This window comes from Eretmochelys imbricata, chromosome 1, assembly GCF_965152235.1.
Source record: "Eretmochelys imbricata isolate rEreImb1 chromosome 1, rEreImb1.hap1, whole genome shotgun sequence".
Lineage (NCBI taxonomy): Eukaryota > Metazoa > Chordata > Testudines > Cheloniidae > Eretmochelys > Eretmochelys imbricata.
This window is the reverse complement of record NC_135572.1, coordinates 292,277,596-292,296,730: the sequence shown is the minus strand read 5'-3', so window position 1 is coordinate 292,296,730 and position 19,135 is coordinate 292,277,596. Positions and strand designations below refer to the sequence as shown.

The 19,135-nt window shown below is 37.9% G+C and overlaps 1 protein-coding gene across 1 annotated transcript in view; it reads left to right on the top strand.

The window, feature by feature from the left end:
• TRHDE (thyrotropin releasing hormone degrading enzyme) overlaps positions 1 to 19,135 on the top strand; it is a 314,740-nt gene that overhangs the window by 136,895 nt on the left and 158,710 nt on the right. The window contains exons 4-5 of the mRNA XM_077807737.1: positions 11,437 to 11,591; positions 17,877 to 17,990. Coding sequence (XP_077663863.1) covers positions 11,437 to 11,591; positions 17,877 to 17,990 — 269 coding nt within the window. The remainder of the gene's footprint in view (positions 1 to 11,436; positions 11,592 to 17,876; positions 17,991 to 19,135) is intronic.

The window sequence follows — 19,135 nt, the reverse complement described above, 5'->3', positions numbered from 1 at the left end:
AAGTTTTGCTAGATGTCTTATTTTAGAGTATTTCTGTTTCATTTCCAAGCATACATTTCACATATTAGATAATACAAATATAGCTATGCGAGTATGGTGAATTGTTAAGCCTCTGTTGACTTGACACAGTAGTATCGTAAGTAAATTGATACAGAGAATGCCTAAGAATCATACATTGAGAGAGCTATTAAGGTACAAAAATATCAGAAGTTGACCAGGAACCTCAGCCAATGGGAGCTGCGGGGGATGGCATCTGTGGGCAACGGAAGCACGCGGAGCCCCCTGGCCACTCCTGTGCCTAGTGGCTGCGGGGACATGCCAGCTGCTTCTGGGAGCCCCCTGAGGTAAGTGCCACCCAGAGCCTGCACCCTGAACCCTCTCCCGTATCCTAATCCCCTGCACCTGCTCCAGCCCTGAACCCCCTCCCACACCCAAACTACCTCCCGGAGCCCGCACTCCAACCCCCTGCCCCAGCCCTGAGCTCCCTCCCACACTCTGAACCCCTCGGTCCCAGCCCAGAGCCCCTCCCGCACGCTGAACCCTGCATTTCTGGCCCCAACCCAGGGCCTGCACCCCCAGCCCAGAACCTGTACCCCTTCCTGCACCCCAACCCCCTGCCCCAGCCGGGAGCTCCCTCCCACACTCCAACCCCCTTGGCCCCAGCCCAGAGCCCTCTCCTGCACCCCAAACCCCTCATCCCCGGCCCCATCCCAGAACCCGCACCCCAGCCGGAGCCCTCACCCTCTCCTGCACCCAACCCCCTGCCCCTGCCCCAGCTCAGTGAAAGTGAGTGAGGGTGGGGGAGAGCAAGTGACGGAGGGAGGAGGGATGGAGTGAGTGGGGGCCGGGCCTCAGAGAAGGGGAGGGCAGGGGCAGGGCCTCGGGGAAGGGGAGAGGGAGGGGCAAGGGTGTTTTGTTTTGTGCGATTCGAAAGTTGGCAATCCTACCTCATGCTTTTGTACAACGGGGATCTTATAGTCCCAAGTAAGGATTTAATCATTGAGCCTTGTATTATTAAATTGCAGATGGCATTTCTTGGCAATTCAGAGTTAAACTTACATTCTGTTATGTCACAGAAAGATATTTAGTGTTCATTTTAAAGACAAAATCAATGAACAATTACTTGCTTAAAACATGTTTTAATAATATAATCTGTTTAAATTCCATAAATATCTCAACAAGAATCAACAGGAGAGCACAGTTTTATTAATGTATCTGTTTTTTACTATTGCACTAGTTTATCTTTAGTTCCATTAAAGAACTCCTATCAAGACATCAAACAAAGGTTAATTTAGGCAATAGAGTGATCAAAGTAGGACTTTAAAAATATCCCTTGAGAGAGATTCAGTAATAAGTGAATTTGTTTCAAGATGGTGCCGTCTATTTTTCATTGTCAACTAGAAGAGCCAAGAAAAGAGATGACGGTGGAATATTTCCACAGCCCACACAAACCCATTGACCTCAGGAGTCCAGTGTAAATGACTGGCTATAATGCTACTTTCTCCCCAGCTGCAATATTATGATATGGCAGAAATGGAGTTCTTTAGAAATGGTATGAGTAATGGGCATGAATCTTGCCACCTCCCCCACCTCAGTCCTGCTCACCATCTCAACAGTACTGATAGAAATTGATAATATTTTATCGCAAAACTAACATAAAGGATGCAACTCTGGACATAGAGTATTTCCAGATGCAAATGTTCACATGTTCTTTATTGGTATAGTACATCTGGGTTTTATATCCTAAATCTATGTACTTATTTTACCTCATTGTTATTGTTCTTAAATAATATGGATTTCTGGTGTTTTCTGTGCAAGCTTTGTTCCTTGGATTTGTTGTGGAAAGATAGAATTTGGCAGGGGCATGGACGTGATCATTTTCTTTATAGCAGTATTCATACTGGAAGTGTTCCGTAATCAGTTACATGTTGTTCTGAGCTATAGAATCCTCATGCTCTATTAACTATGGCGTTAGGAAAATGGCTGTTGGCAATTTTCCATCATGTCAGTACTTTTAGTATTTACTAAACATAGTAGTTAGTATTTTAGTAAATTGCATTTTCTGAAGGCTACAGAATTCCCTTTTTCAAGTATTTGGGAATAAGAGTATATTTCTTTTTTGATATGTGTCTTATGTATCATAGTAGATGCACATCATGTACTGGTACTGTAACTTGGAATTGCAAAAGCCTAAGTTCAGTTCAGTCTCTGCCTCAGTGTTCATTCTGTCTGTGTGTCTTTGATCTATTATACGCTGAAGAAGAATGTTTAGAATATAAGTAGTAGAATTCAAAGGAGAGAAACTTTTATATAAACCATTATAATACCTTTCTTCACTAGAAATTTTGTGGAAGGTACTTTTTCATACTCACTATTACACAGCAATTCATAATATATATGCAGATATTGTTTAAAATAAAAGACTGTTCATATTCCAATCAATACAACCAAGATGATACATAATTCAGCTTTAATGGGACATTGAATTCATTTTTCAATTCAACATTGAATGATTTGATGCTCTTTGAAATGTAAAGCTGTGATCTGTGGACCGGGGTTATAAAAATCTAAAGTCATTTAATAATATGCATGTCAAATACTAAATCAATGGGTTGCTGTTTTATTTTCTTAAATTATATACTGGCTTTCACTAAGTATCAGACTCAGTAGTCTGAAATGGTATCATGGTTTCTCTTTCCAATTACTACTTATATTTTACTTATTTTTCTTCTGATAGATTTTTTTTCTCCCTCCATTATTTTTTTCCTCTTGGGAACTTTAACATTCACATGGCATTTAGCATCTGCTGTTTATATCAAAAGCTCGCTGAAAATCTCTGCCATTGTTTATGCCAGTTAATGTTAGGTAATACTTTGTAGTGCAATAAGAAGCAATAAAAAAATCAACTGTAAACTGCTGTGTGTCAATGATTTTTCCTCAGGGTCTGGTCTGTAACAAGCTATTTGATTTTGACTGAACTAATGGCATATAGACTTAGACCCTTATGCTAGCTCCATAGACTTATGTCCATATATCCTTTCAGTGCATATGTTATATATAGAAAGATGTTGTGTAGGGTAGGTACTCAAATAATATGGTGATGGGTGGCAAAATAAGAAAATGGATAGATAGAAATGTTACTCAAAGAGCCACCAAATAATATGATTACCCTCTGGTGTGAGTTTGAATGTGTACAGTATTTCAAGTAAAGGCATCAGAAGTCCCTTAAAATAGCAGCCTAAATTTTCAAAAGTTACTAATAATTTTGGGTACTTCAGTTATTAGGTGCCCAATTTGAGACAGCTTAAAGGGCCCAGGCTTTCAGAAGGCAGGGATTCAGTAGTTTTGGAAAATTAGGCCTGTTTGAAGGGCGTCTCAAGTTGGACACCCAAACTCACTAGTCAATTCTGACAATGCAGGCCAGTTTGTCCTATTCTTTTAAAATCATTTTAAAAACAAATTAGAAGTGCTTTTCTGCTGCAGCATTGAAGCAGATGGATTGATTTTAAATCAAGGCGATTTAAATCACCAAGTGAAAAGCCTCGATTTAAATAATCAATTTTAATCAACTTTTCCATTTTACTTGTTACTTTCTAAAGAAAGATGCATTCTCATTAAATCCCATTAAAACATGTTGATTTATAACTAAATAGAACCTTTACACTAGATTTGGTACATCTTCTCACTACTCAAGAGAGTACAACACTATAACTATATACATTTATTTAAGCAACCATATAGCTTAATATTTTCAGATTCTTATTAATTAATTGTACATTTTTAATATGTTAGAAAATGGTGAATGATATATTGCTTCTTTACTAGACAATTAACTTTTTCCTCATGATTTGTGTCAAGCTGCATTAAGATGGTAACTGGAATTAAATTAAACATATAACAGCATATAAAATTTATTTTTCTTAAATAAGCTCTTAATATAGTATATGACCTATTTTGCCATATTTATAAAACTTGTCCTCAAAAGTTAGATTCCCCTCCCCCATGATTCTTTCTTTATATAGAAAAGCAGCCTTTAACTCACAGTTTTTGAAAATGGCTAATAGATTCAGCATATTTATTTTTTATTTAAATATTTGGAGAGATTATAAAAAGTTTAGGTTTTAATGTATTTTTATTAATTTTGATTTTATTTTAAACAAGTTTATTTTTAAAAAGAAAAATAGATTATAATTTACATAATAAAACATTTTAAATAAAAGGAATGTGATTTTTATTTTTTTTAATTGATTTTTATCCATCATGTGTTAAAGTCAATTGGAGTCCTTCCATTGACTTTAGAGGGCTTTCAATTAGGCTCTGGTTTAGAAGAAAGGGGGTGACTGATTTTATATATGTTAGACAAACATCTTGTGACAGGATCCCACCAAGGTGGAGCCTGGGACTGTGGGACCTCTGTGCCCCCTGAACTCTCTCCAGCCTGGGCTGTCTCTCACAATGCCTTGCTAGTGACAAGCAGCGAGCCCCTGCAGGCACTGTGATCACTCAGCACAACAGCATGTGGAGCCCCACCACACCCAGCTATACTGCATGAATGCTCCTCGAGCCACTTAGGAATCACACAGAGAAAGGCACCAGAGCCAAATCCCCCCAGCTCCCAGCACTGTATCTCAGGAATATACCGTCTTGCACTGCTCAAGATGGGCAGTGCAGAATTATTAATTGGTTCACCACTTCATCTCTGGAAAGTGGACATACATTAGCCTTTGCAAACCTGAGCAGATTACCAAACACTTCAGGCAAACCCACTGGTAAAGATAAACAAGTTAAACAACTTTATTGACTAGAAAAGATAGATTTTAAGTAATAGGCAAAAAGTCAGAGTTAGTTACCAACAGAAATAAAATATAAGCACGCAGTCTAACCTCTCAACTCTATTAGACTGGGTAACAACTAGACTAAGCAGTTTTTCTCACCCCACTGGATATTGCAGTTCATAGTACATAGATTTCACCCTTGAAATCTGGGCCGGTCCCCTCAGTTCGAGTCTTCAGAGTGTCCTTGTTGCTTGCAGTGTAGGTGGGTGAAGGAGAAAGGCCCAGCATGGGCCTCCTGTGTTCAGTTTTATACCCTCAGTCAATGGGCTTGTAAAACACAAGTCCAGATATGTCTGGGTGCATTGCTGAGTCTCCAGGCAAGGTTGAGCAATCCTCCTGATGTGGCCTCATGCATGTGAGTCATTGAATTGTAGCTCCCTTGCTGGACAATGGCTGTTGATGGGTTTTTTCACACCCCGCCTGGGCATTGGTTGCTTTCCTTGCTGTTGCCGCTGGGGAGCTAATATCTGGCTGGTTCCCCAATTTACAGCATATTTTAGTGACAACCATACAACACGATTCTCATAACTTCACATGCATTAATGATATGCATATATTGATAGTGAAATGACTTTCAGCAGATCATAACCTTTCCTCTGATACCTTACAAGGCATGCTTTATATGTAATACCACAGTTATATACAGATGAGGAATATGGGTGTGTGGGGGGTGCTCCCCCAAGGTACAGAATGTCACACACCTGTCAAGGATGGTCTAGATAATACTTAGTCCTTTCTTGAGTGCAGAGGACTGGACTAGAAGACCTCTCAAGGTCCCTCCCAGTCCTATGATTCTATAAAATAAAAAGTGAAATTACCTGCTCATAGATTTTTGTTAGAAGTAAACAAACTGAAAAAATAGAGAGAAATTAATTTTTACTAACTTCTTAAGTATTACTTTTAACTTACAGTGGACACAACATTTTCAGCCAGAACTGTGACTTTTTCTAGTTGATGGTGTCCCTTAAAGTGTATGTGGCTCATTAAAAGGTATTCTGCTATAGAGAAGCATCCTCCACCAATTAGCAGTACAAGGGAATGGTTCAGATTAATGAGAACTGGGTAGCAGAATGTCTCAACAGAATAAATCCTTGCTATAAACAATATTTTTTGACAACAACCTTTATATACAACATTACAAGAAGCTTTGAAAACAGAATATTACCAGAAGAATGCAGATTAACTCAAAACAGTTTTGGAGAGTGGGATTTTTCTAGCAAAAGTTATGAATTTCCAGGAAAACATGTGGATAATAAATACATGTGCTATGTACCTGGTGTTGTGGAAAAAAGACCAATTTATGACTAAGACATGGGATACACTGGTGAAAAATGATATCAGTGCTGTTACAAAAGTCAGTGAGATCTAGGGTGATTTGCTCATATATGCTGGTCACAGAAGTTAAAGCTGTGTGAGAGCAGTTTTACCTTTCACACCCAACTGTTCCAAGATTTCCAAAAAGGTTGCGGAAAGAGTATGAATAACTGGTTTTGGGGTTAAGGTTTTACTTCCTGTTTGACATGCACAAGTAGCTGTGTCCCAGAGCTGCCAAACTGACACCAGAGGCTTGAAGTAAATTTGCATCCCAGAGAAAGATAGCATTGCATCTTGGATAAATATAGATTTTGTTTTCTCTTACTCTTGTTTCACCCTTCCCAGACTGGTAGGCCCACCAGTCAGTGTTTGTCTGTCTCAGGACACCAGCTGTCTTTTATCCCTTCAAAGGTCCTTTGTATGAAAGTTCCCACCTGAAGCTTTCCTGAGGTTTTGAACAGGCCTCCTGAACCTAGTCAAACTGGTTTATGTGTTTCTCCAGATGGGATAGAGGTCATCGTCAGAAGTGGATTTCTGGTATTGTCCATCAGAGCTCCAGGCAGTTGGACTCTGTCTACAGCCCTTGTTTGGAGTTCCTACAGGATTTAACCCTTAGCTACTTTCCAGTCAGCAATACAATAACCACCAAACCCACAGAGAGAGATATATAACAATAATAAAAATGTATACAAGTATCTCTGACAACTTTCTCATTGCATAAGGAATGTCTCGATGCAGGGAAAGGAGAAGCCAATGGGTTAGTGGAAGAATGCAGGAGACTGACAGAAGAATGGGAGAAAAGGCCCAGATGCAGGGCATTCCTGTTGAGGGGCAGGAATCTTGCTTTCCAGTTAAGCACACCTAGAGTCTGATCCTGCTCCCACTGACTTCAGTTGTGCAGGAACGAGGACCTCATCCTTTCTCAGTTGTGGGTATCAAGGGATCTGGCATAAATAAATGAGAAAAATGAAAAAGCACCATTATTTGTCCAGATTAAATTGAAATCAGAGGAGTGTGAGTGTAAGTATCATAGGTAAGGATAAGAATGCAACTTTTAGGGTAGAGGATCTTTAAGACCAGCTTAAATGGTTCAATGTTAAATTGACAGTTTCTATTTTGTATCATGACTATAATCACTAATAAGATCAGGCAATTATATACTAATGTTGAACTCACATAATTATGAAGACAATTAAATATTTGGAAATAAGATTCTGTGATGTTACATGCAATTTTTATTGTTAGAATGCTTTCCATCAGACTCTCAGAGAGCTGAATGTCAATCAAACACATCCAAATGCTTTCCTTGCGATTGAATAATTGTATTTTTACCATTCGACAGCGCAGTACATTATAGTGTCAAGATCTTGCACCTTTTCTCCTTTATTTCATTTCTGGTGACTTTATTTTGACTGTATAGTTTTTATTCTAAGTCATGAATTTAGTCTTTGTGAAGGTTAAGAGGTGGAAGCCCTCTATTATGTCAGTAGAGCATAGGATTCTCTGCACTGCTGTATCAGGAAATCTCAAGTAACAGTTTTATGTTGTATGAGGATATTATTCTTTGTCAGTAATAACAAGCACTTCTATTTCTACAGCGATTTCCACATAATCAAACATTCACAAGTGCTTTACAAATAATTTAATTAAATAGGTAGTAGAATAACAGGATGCACCATACACGGTAGCTATTCTATATCCAGCAGCTCACATTTTCTGGTTAGTACACAACAGTGTAAGCAGTACAACGTGTGAAAGGTATTTCTATCAAAACATGGGCATCATCGCCTTTTTTTGCTATTGCGTTAAGTCAAGATAGAACTGTGTCTCACCCTGTTCCTTAAAAAAATACAGAAGGAATCTTAATGGATGGCAGCTTCAGCAACACAATATACCGTCCCTAATTTCCTATTGGTGTAATAAGAAGTAAAACCAGATTCTTTTGTTGGGACTTGAACCTGAAACACTGTGGCTCCTGAACCAAAAGTTTAATTTACTGAATTCCCAGTTATGGATATGGATTTCTTATGTCACAAGATCAAGCATATACTGGAAGTTTTATTCAAAGACAATGTCAATCTGAATAGCAATAACAAAATCTACAGAATCAAGATCTCCCATTGCAAAATATCACTTATCCATTGGCACTCAGATTTTTTGACAGAATAGTCTAGTTATGCAACAGAAATATTCAGGGCCTGATTCAGAGCTCAGCAAAAGCAATGGACTTCAGTGTGCATTGGATCCAATCCCTCTCAGTTAAGAAAAATGTGAATATTTCCAAGCACTGAGGTGTACCCTATGATATGTTAAGTGTTTTAATACCATGTCTATGGGCTTTGAAAGACTCCTGAAATTACCCATATTAGAGTGGGGGGGAGGACACAGAGGCAACCAAGAGCATTAACATAGCAATATTTTCTGGAAACCAGCGTGGCCCCCAAGCACTCTACTGTTCTGTTATCACTTTATCAGTTCCATAAAGCACTTACGCACATGCTTAACTTTTAATGTGCGAGTAGTTTGAGGCTTCATAAATGCTTTGCTGTCCTGTCATCAACAATCTACCTGCTGCTAGCAAAGCAGTTAGTTCTCCAATAGACTGGGGGGTCTGGAAGTCAATGTTAGTTTTGCTATGGACTTCAGTGAGGCCTGGATCTCACCACTCTCACTGAGATCTCACCCAGGAACTTTTGGTTTCTCTGTTTTGGCTCAATTGTTTGTACCTGTATTTCACATGTCAATTATAACTAACTGCAGTGATTCCAAACAATCTGTATACTTCAAAATGTTTAAAAAAATGTTATTTTGAAGTTACTATAGTAGCGAGGTCTAGGACTATTGAGTCACACTTTTTTGTTTGTTTAATTGTGTCATTACAATAGCTACTTCTACGTACCGGTGAAGTTTCTGTGTGACCTGGTGCCTGGGATAGACACTGAGAATGTCACACTCAGGGCAGACTGGGCAGACCATCCCCAAAACTGGTGGTTTACTCTATAATTAAAGTCACCAAACCCGTAACAAAAGAGCTTCTGCAGTGACACACTGGTTAACCAGAAGCCAAACACAGTCCTCTTTAGGCATTCCAGTCCTTGACTCCCATCCAGATGACCCAATCTAATACAGTAAAATGACCTAATCTAATATAGTAATATAGAACCCATTTCACCAGGTTCTTACTGATCCCAAAGGATCAGTATGTATTTCAGATTTTACCCAAATATCACACAGTAAACTAAGTAAAGATTTATTAATAAAAGAAAAGAGAGTTATAAATGATTAATAGGTCATATACATATAAATGGTTGTGAAGTCCTTGTATCAGGTTTGGTGCTGTGATGGAATAGACTGCTGGTTTGCAAAAGTCTCTCTGCTAACTTCCAGAAAATTGGAAGGTCCTCAGTTCATAGTTCAAGATGCTCCTTTTAGCTGTAAATCCATAGTCCAGAGAATTAGAGCAAGAAAGAGGCAAAATAGAGATGTCTCAGGTGTCTTCTATATCCTCTATCATGTGCCTGGAAATATACTGTCCCAAAGAAATCCCACAGCCCAGTTGCCTGGGAAGTTACTGGCCCAACAAGGTTTGCTGAATTGCAGGGAGTGGCCACTGGCTCCCTGCTGTTTGAGACATCCTCAGGAAGAGGTATCTGGATAGGATGAGTTGCTTCAATGTCCCATTATGAGAATGGAGTGTCCTTGATGTGCCATCAACACAGCTGTCTAGCCCTAATGTAAATTCTATCTGGGGTGTATCAGCCAGGAACAAACATGTTTTAGATTCAAGTACATCACCAATATTCATAACTTCAAATACGAAGATGACATATGCATATAAACAAGATAATCATACTTAGCAAATTGTAATTTTTCCATTGATACCTTACATGACATACTTTGTACAAGATTTGTTGCAATTATAGAACAGTGGTAATATCAATGCTATAAATGGTCATCTTTAATCATACAGCATCACATCCTGACTCTGCAATTGGGATACTTCTAGTTATTTTGAATATTGAAGTAGCTACTGGAGTCTTCTCCTGCTCCTGCTGTGGTCAGTGACTATTTTGACTTCAATGGAGGCAAGCCTGGGCTTTACTTGACGATCACCTGTGGAGCTACTTGAGACTGGCATATGTGAAAGTTCTAAATTCATACAGTGTTTCTTCGATTTCTGCAGTGAGACTCCCACTGGTGGCCCATTTTCTTGGCCTATTGTACCACATATTCCTGTATCCTTCCTAAACCTGAAATAAGCAACCTTGGGAAATGTATATCTTAGAATTGATAGAATTGTTGTTAGCCATATGGTACTTTTATTCATCTGGGTAGAGAAGCCAAATAAGTCATCCTCCAGTAAACCCAGGTTTACTCCCATCCGTAAGGCAAGTTACATACTTTTCACCTTTTTACAGTAAAATTTCTGTCAAGTTTGAGTGGACCTTGCATTCTCCTCTGCCCACTTGTTGAGCCCAGATACTATTGGGAGAAGTCCCCTGCCCTCTTTCTGCTGTGTGCTTAAAGGCTGGCCCCATTCTCATCTTTATGTTTTGTCAGCCTTTGTGTCATTATGGAATTGCTCCAGTGGTTTCAGGAGTCCTAGAAAGAGAAAAAGGGAAAGATACATTTGAGAATTGTCAGAATTCTTTCTTCCCCCAGAGCATGTCTGCCAGTAATACTACACACAGAATAGGGCTTCAGTGTACAGTACCTGCTATTTTAAGAATTTAATTTGAATGGTCACCTGTCATCTTGAAGGTAGTCATTGTGAAGTATTACTTCAGAACTTCCGTGGATGTTATCCATTGCCTTTACTGACAAGCATCTTTGATATACAAGATGTCCCCGACTAAGTCAGTGTCAACAAGGAATAAAATTCATGTTGTGTTTGGTGGCGGTCTGTGTTATTGTTTTGTGTAATGGACCTGGGGCATGAATGGCATTAAATAAATTAATATAAATAAATAAGAAATAGAGTGGATATTTTAAAAGGTAAATAATATATACAAAATCTACTCCCATTAAAAATCCAGTATTTGACTGTGTTACAAGATGGAAATCATAAGATATGAGAGAACAAATAATGAAGTAAGAACCAAAGAAACTATTCTTATTAAAATGATTTTTATAGATAACATTGTAAGGGGAGAACTCAAATGAACAGCTTACTTTTTACATAGATGTTATTAAGAAAAACCTAATGGTTTATAGCTTTTACTTACAATAACTTTAGAGCATAATAGCTTCCACAAGCATGTTAAAACACATTTTGTTCTGTTTCTAGATCTATTAGCTGTGCCTAAGCATCCATATGCTGCTATGGAGAACTGGGGACTAAGTGTTTTTGTGGAGCAAAGAATACTGCTGGATCCAAGCATTTCTTCTATATCCTACTTACTGGATGTCACCATGGTTATTGTACATGAACTATGCCACCAGGTATGAGACATGCAATCAGTTATGAGAACTTGGTACAAGCCTGAGAGATCAAATGTATTCTGTTTCAAACTGATATTCTTACACAAATAATTGCACATATTTGTTATAGCTGTATTGAAAATAACTTGGAGAGCTCTAAGATATGTCACAAAAATGCAGAAATCCAGAAAAATCAGATACAATGCAAAAGAGCAAATGAGTGGGAATGAATAAACTTTCTAATGTTGAGTTTAGGTTGTGAATGCTGCCACCCACTAGCCTTTCTGCATTCTGTGTTCAATCAATATTGTCGCAAACTTGTCCCTTTCCTCTGATTATTATGATGGTGCTGTGTGTATATATATGGTAAGTACATTGATAGCCATATAAAATGATTTATTACAGCACTGTAGCAGATTTAGGTTGAGTTGATGTTCATGTCAAAATTTGCTTTGGCTGAAATCAATTTGATCGTCACCTTCTCCCAACACACACATACTTAAGAAGCAGTATTTTTTTTATTCTGCCACTGACCCTCTTTCACAAATTATGGATATTTTGTCTCTGTGTGTATTGAAACTCTCATATAAATTAGGAAACTTTGCAATAGACCCATATTACAATTTATTTCACATTTCTGTTTTCCATCTTCTTATCTCAAACTAAGCACATTACGAGTGTTCAGTAATATTGAGTTGCATGCAAATGTTATTAAAGAACTGTGCTACAGGGACAGGAAACCCTTTCTTGCACTGGTAACAGGCATAATAATAGCCTCTGGTTTAAAATGAATAAAATCCTACTGTGTAATCAGCGTGGCTTACATCTGTGACTTTACACAGGATCTTTTAAAAAGCAATGTACATTCTTAGTACTTTTTCAAAATAAAAAATAACATTTAAATACTAACTTTGTATTGCGTATTCTGATAGGTAAACCTGGAAATTATAATGTTTAGTTCATATTTGTGTTTCACATTGAAAGTGTAGGTAAAAATTGAGTCCTCAACTAAAACATTATATGTTTCTTGGAGTTTGTTGCTGATTTAATCTCAGTATGATCCTTTACTTTGTTACAAATTCTTTATTAGATAGTACAATAAAGCAGTATACAATAGAGTGTAAAAATCATAGAACCTTAGAAATTAGGAATAGAAAACACATATTGGGTCATCTAGTCTATCCCATCTGTTAGTATAGGATTCTTCCCTATGGTACGTTTTCTAATGCTTTTTCTATTATTGTTTTAAATGTTTGAAATTATAGAGTTTCCATCACTGCCCTTGGATACTAGTCTACAATTCAATAAATCTCAGTGTTGTAAGTTATTTCCGTATAGTTAGCTTGAATTTTCCTTTTTCTTACAGTCTTCTAATTACTTCTAGTTTTCCCTTGTGCCACTTTAGATCGTTTGCTCTCTTTCCAAGCTTATCCATACTTAAAATGTTTGTGGTAAATTATCACATCAACAATTTGCTAAGTTTATTGGTCTGATCCTCATTTAAACTAATGCCGGGGGGGGTGGGGTGGGGGGGTGAAAAATGCATTTGTTTACTTTAAGGCCAGCTTACATTGCCAGAGTGCAGTGAAGATGGCCTTAGTGTAAATGAGAACAAGCCTCTATATGTATTTAGCTCTTTTACTCTTTCCTTGTAAGTCTTTCCCTCCAGTTGACATCATTGTTTGTTGTTTTATTATAATGGTGCCTAAAGGCACAATTGTACAAACACACAATAAGAGAGAGTTCCTGCCCCAAGTTTTTACAGTATAAATAGACAAAACAGAAAAAAGGAAATATTATTTCTGTTCTAAGAACAGGAGTACTCGTGGCACCTTAGAGACTAACAAATTTATTAGCGCATGAGCTTTCATGGGCTACAGCCCACTTCATCAAATGGAACATATAGTAAGAAGAGATATATATACTCAGTTACTCATCTAGCCTCTTACAGTTTGTACTGCAACTTCTACCTTCCATATATATATATATATATATACACGAATGGAACATGTAGTAAGAAGATATATATATATCTAGTTCAATAGCTAGGGGATTCTTTTTATAATACAAAACAGAACTGGATTGAGTTCCCACCCCGTAATCTGGGAAAACACTAACACCACCCTGGAGTGACTCTAAGAGGTGATACTTCCCCAGTCACAAGCATTTATTCAGTATATAATCAAAGGAAACGTTTATTAAAAAGGGAAAAGGAATCCAGCATTAATTTGGGAATACACCACTACCAGATTCAAAAGCATGTAAATTTAAGCAAACACCCACTCCACATTATATTGGTCAGTGTCCCCTGCCTAAGTTTCCCACCTCGCAGTGTGAAAGTCTTTCACATGTCACTCCTCTCTTTTCCTCCACTGCACCCCACTCACAGTTGGTTGAGAGTTCAGAGGTGCATTCACATGAGTCCACCTTTCATCCCTGAAAAGGGGGGACATTGAGCTGCCGCTGTTATCTCTGCCACAAGTGGCTGATTGCTGCCACCTCTGCGGCTATCTCTGCCAGAACACATCTCTGCCGCTGTTATCACTGCTGCTGCTTGTCTCTCCATGCTGCCTCTGCCGTGCCCTGTCGAGCTCTTAGTGATTTCACTGGGTAGCAGGGAACTTCTGTGCTGCTGCCTCTTCATTTTTTTTTTCACTGCAGCACTGTCCCCATACCAGAACTGCCCATCAGTGATTTGAGCTTTGATCACTGAATAGAAACAAGGACTCTGAACTGAGTCTGATCAGCTCACCTTTAAACTGGAGAGGGGCGGGTCACATGGTGTCTAGGACTCTTTAGGCAGCATCCACACCATTAGGTGGGAACGCTCATACCCATCCCCTCTCATCTTCAGTGAGATTTGGCATCTTTACCCCCTCCTTAGCAAGTGAGGTTCAGTTTAGAGTGAGCCCCTCAGTCAAGGCATGCGAAGTATAGTTCTGCTGCCCTTAGTTATACAATAAGGATAACATTTCATAACCCCTACATTCAATGCTAAAGTGAATTGTAACTCAAAACCAGCCAAAACTGACCGCTTTGGCAAAGCATGTCTGTCTGCTGAACACCTAGGCAGAGTAGGTGTGTCTATGCAATACGATCTGCTCCTAAAATCTTTTCCCCCAGTGCATCACTAGATGTCAGGGGCGAGCTGCTTATATTAGTATATTCTTAGGCCCCACAGAGCATTCTGCACGGCTCAAGATGGCACAGAGCCAACGGAGAAGCTGCAAAATACCCTTTGGGATGCATGAAGGTGTTCTTCAACTGAGTGCTCTTAATAATTCATTGCACTTCACAGTTTTAATTTTGAGTAAGTTCTCACCCCCTTTTTGCAGATAGGATACCTGAGAGGAAGCACAAGCTTACCTCTGGCAGATGTAGTAGAAGCCACATCTCTGACGTGGCAGATATAAGTCTCATCCACTTACTCACTTTGCCTTACAGAGTGGATGTGCCAGATCTGTGTGCTTGGCTGTGCCGTTTATAGCTACTAGACCACACTCACCCCCAGAAGTAGGAATCCTGGTCCCCAGCATTCAAAATATTTTTCTACCTCTTAGGTAAGCCACATGCTCTATATCATCCTCTAATGGCTGTAGAGTGACCAGATGTCTCGATTTTATAGGGACAGTCCCGATTTTGGTTTTTTTTTTCTTATATAGGTACCTATTACCCTCCACCTCCTGTCCCAATTTTTCACACTTGCTATCTGGTCATCCTAAATGACTGGGTTGCAGCGAGGATAACAGCCCATTGCTGTTACCAGATTTGTGCTTCAGAGCTAAAGATTCTGGGTAAAATCCTGCTGATAACCTACACTGAAAGGTGGCAGGGGTAAACAGGATGGAAGTTACCCTTTTCAGTTTTCTGTTTTCAAAAAGCTAAGCTATTGCATTTTTAAAAATCTCATAAATGAATGTGAAGGTTACAAAACTATTCACTCAAAAATTAGGAAATGCTAGAATTAAAATTGTCCGAGTAACCTTAGTTGAGTCCTCTTGTGTGTGATACACATCTTTAATTACGTGTCCTCACACTGTGCTGTCCTAAAGACCCCGGTGTCATTTAGTTTTGGAGATGGATAGTGAATTGAGGCAGAGGGTTTTAGAAAAAAAAAATATTTCCATGTGTTCAAGGCACTGGTCTGTGATCCAGGAGAATTCACTCTATTTCTGTGCTCTGCCATTGGCTTCTGTGTGTTGCTTGGCAAAACTGTCATAATACATATGCATTAGGGAAGCTGATTAAGATTCCATGGGTAACTTCAGTTCTGGCATTTCCTAAGTTTTAATTTCTTGACATTTCAAACTTCCTGTTCTTTTAACATATTTTTGTATATAATTAAATAAATACTTAAAAACAAGCGGAAAAATACATAATGTTTCCACACAAAAGCATCTTCTCCAGATCCAAACAAATTCATCGTCTGAGAAAGAATCACACTGTTCACAGGTCATGAACAGGAAATTAATCAACAGTAGAGATATTGATACCAACTTACATTAGTTGCCCACCATCACATACAAATATAATATTATTAAAGAAGTTCAAACAGGATAGGGGATCCATAATATTTAAAAAATTGAGTACCTGTAATCATGTTATTGCAATTATTACTTGATAAACAGGAAAAATCTTACTCCCAGGAGTAAGAATGAGTAAGAAATGAGATGCTATGGAAAAATAATAATATTTTGAATATATTAGAATATATGTTTCTGCTTTTCTAGAAAGGAATCATAGGTAATTCCTTAAGTAAGACAAATATATTTTTATCTAATCTAATCAACAACATCCCAGTGTTTCTAAAATTTTATTAATCCTTTCTAAATTATAAGAACATATGTTAACAAATGTTATTTCAGTATTATCAACTTTAATACTAGGGTTTTTTAAACAAAATCTCCCTGACTATTTCTAATACTTGTTTTGTATTTTCTGAATAATCTTATCATAATCCATGAATATAAACCTATCACATATTATTTCATCCTTTTTCATCATAAGTTATTTGTGGTCAAAATATATTCCCTTAACTCTCCACAGTTTGGGGTATATTATGTGTGCATATGGATTTCCAGTGTGTTTTTTTATCTATCTTTTTAACTGTATATTCTTTGGGACATGGACTGCCTTATTAGTCTTTTAGAGAGCTAAGCGTATTGTCTGTATTTACTTAAATAATACCAAGAGTTATTGATCAGTGGGTTTCCATGATCTGTTCTCTTAATTTCACTCTCAATTGGCATAAAAAGTATCATCAAGATCACTTTTGTCAACCCCATCTGCAGTTCTCTTCCTAGATCTTCATTACATTTATCTTCACTCATTCAGGTGCTAGCTGTTGGCTGCTGAAACCCAATACTTCCAATCTGATAACGTTAATCTCTCTTTGCTATGCACTTTGCACTGCCTCCCTTGTTCACTGGACCCACAATCTCCAGTCACAGCACTTATACCTGCCTCTATACTACCACCATTCCTTTTGCATGAATAGTGATGCACAGATGTACGGCAGCTCATTCATTCCCCACCGAGAGTTTCCAAACAAACACATAGTTATGGAAACAAATAGACCACTGCCCAACTCTTTTTTTTTCATACACTCGCCATTCTAATTGCAGCATCAGTAGCTGATTCTGTAATCTCACATCAGCCATTCTTTCTCTAGAATAGCCATTTGCTGTTCTGTCTCTGTTTATTTTAATAGTTTGTGACCACATGCAAGTTCAAAATTATCTCTTATGATGTTAGCTTCACCTCATTTTCTAATTGCATAGAAAACTACCAGTAATGTTTACAGATACAGACTTTAGTTATTAATTCAGAAAAAAATACTTCAGAGACATTGAGATATATTTTCAAAGTAGTGCACAATGATTTACTCATTCAACTCCCATTAATATCAGTGGGTATCACACAGTCAAATACTCATGCACCATTGTAAAAATGAGCTCCCAATGTTATTCCAGTGAACAAACTTGATCTGAATAGACCATCCTTACAGAAAGCTAAAAAATGCTAAAACTTGGGAGATCTGGGTTCTGTTCCTAATTTCCCAGAGATGTCTTGTACAACCTACTACAAGACACTTAATGTTCCTCATCTGATACTTAGCTAATTCACAGGTAAAGCTTAGTTCATTGGTATTTTGTAAAACATTTAGAGATCCTTGGATGGAAGGTGTGATATAAATATAACATATTGTCATTATTATGAATAATAAACCTAGTAGTGCTGGTTTTGTGTACAAATCACACATATATAAACAACATTTTATGTTGTATGATTGAACTTTCCTTGTAGTGGTTTGGTGACCTTGTGACTCCAGTATGGTGGGAAGATGTATGGCTAAAAGAAGGTTTTGCTCACTATTTTGAATTTGTTGGGACAGACTACCTCTACCCAGGCTGGAATATGGTAAGTTCATGTTATTTCATTAGTTTGGAAACTCCACTGAAAGGTTGTTTTCCTGTTATACTCCTGCTTATGTTACAGTCAGGGTCTGCTGAAGAATACCAAATGGTGCGAGCAAGTATCAGATGTCCAATAAAGCAAAATCAGTGGGTGTGAAATCATTTGACAGCATTCCAAGAGTGTAATCTGCCATTTATTACAAAAAGAATAAGGTCTTGTGTATCATAACCAAATGTTAAAATAACTGTCACTTTTCTATTCAAAGACGTTACACACTAGGGTAGCAGTGATTGAACACCAACCATTTCTGAAAACTGTATATTAATGAAAGATTTCTATAGTGTTTTCTGAGGTTCTCAGAACATTGCATTTTTAGTTATAACAGTATAAATAGAGAAGGAAGATTCAGGTAAGCCATACAGTGAAACTGAATATATTACTGCAATATTATGCTTTTTAAAAAATTGTCTACAAAAAGAACAGGAGTACTCGTGGCACCTTAGAGACTAACACATTTATTAGAGCATAAGCTTTAAGATATATATATGTATATATATATATATATATATATATACACACACACGCACAATATGTTCCATTCTATGCATCCTATGCATGCATTCTATGCATTCTATGCATCCCATCTATGCATTCTATGCATGATGAAGTGGTCTGTAGCCCACAAAAGTTTATGCTCTAATAAATTTGTTAGTCTCTAAGGTGCCACAAGTACTCCTGTTCTTTTTGTGCATACAGACTAACACGGCTGCTACTCTGAAACCTCTAAATTATCTGTTATGGTATTGTTGTTTTGGGCATCTAACATTCTATATTAATCTATATACTGAGGATTAAAGTGTGGGGCATAGTTTGTCACAAGCAGTCATATAGCTGTGGTTATAGGATCAACTTCTGTCTTCTGAAACATGTGCAGCTCTCCACTGGTGAAAGAGCCAGGAAGTACAAGTTGGGTCATCCCCTTTGAGTCCCTCTTCTTGCAGATCAAGTGCCTAGATCATTCCCACTTATATCTTATTTTATTCTTGAATATCAGAAGGTGTAATACCTTGACCACTTAAATGGTAAGAAAAGATAAAAGTTAGTGAGAGTTACAAGCATAAAAGAGGCGATACCTTCTTTGTGAGCAT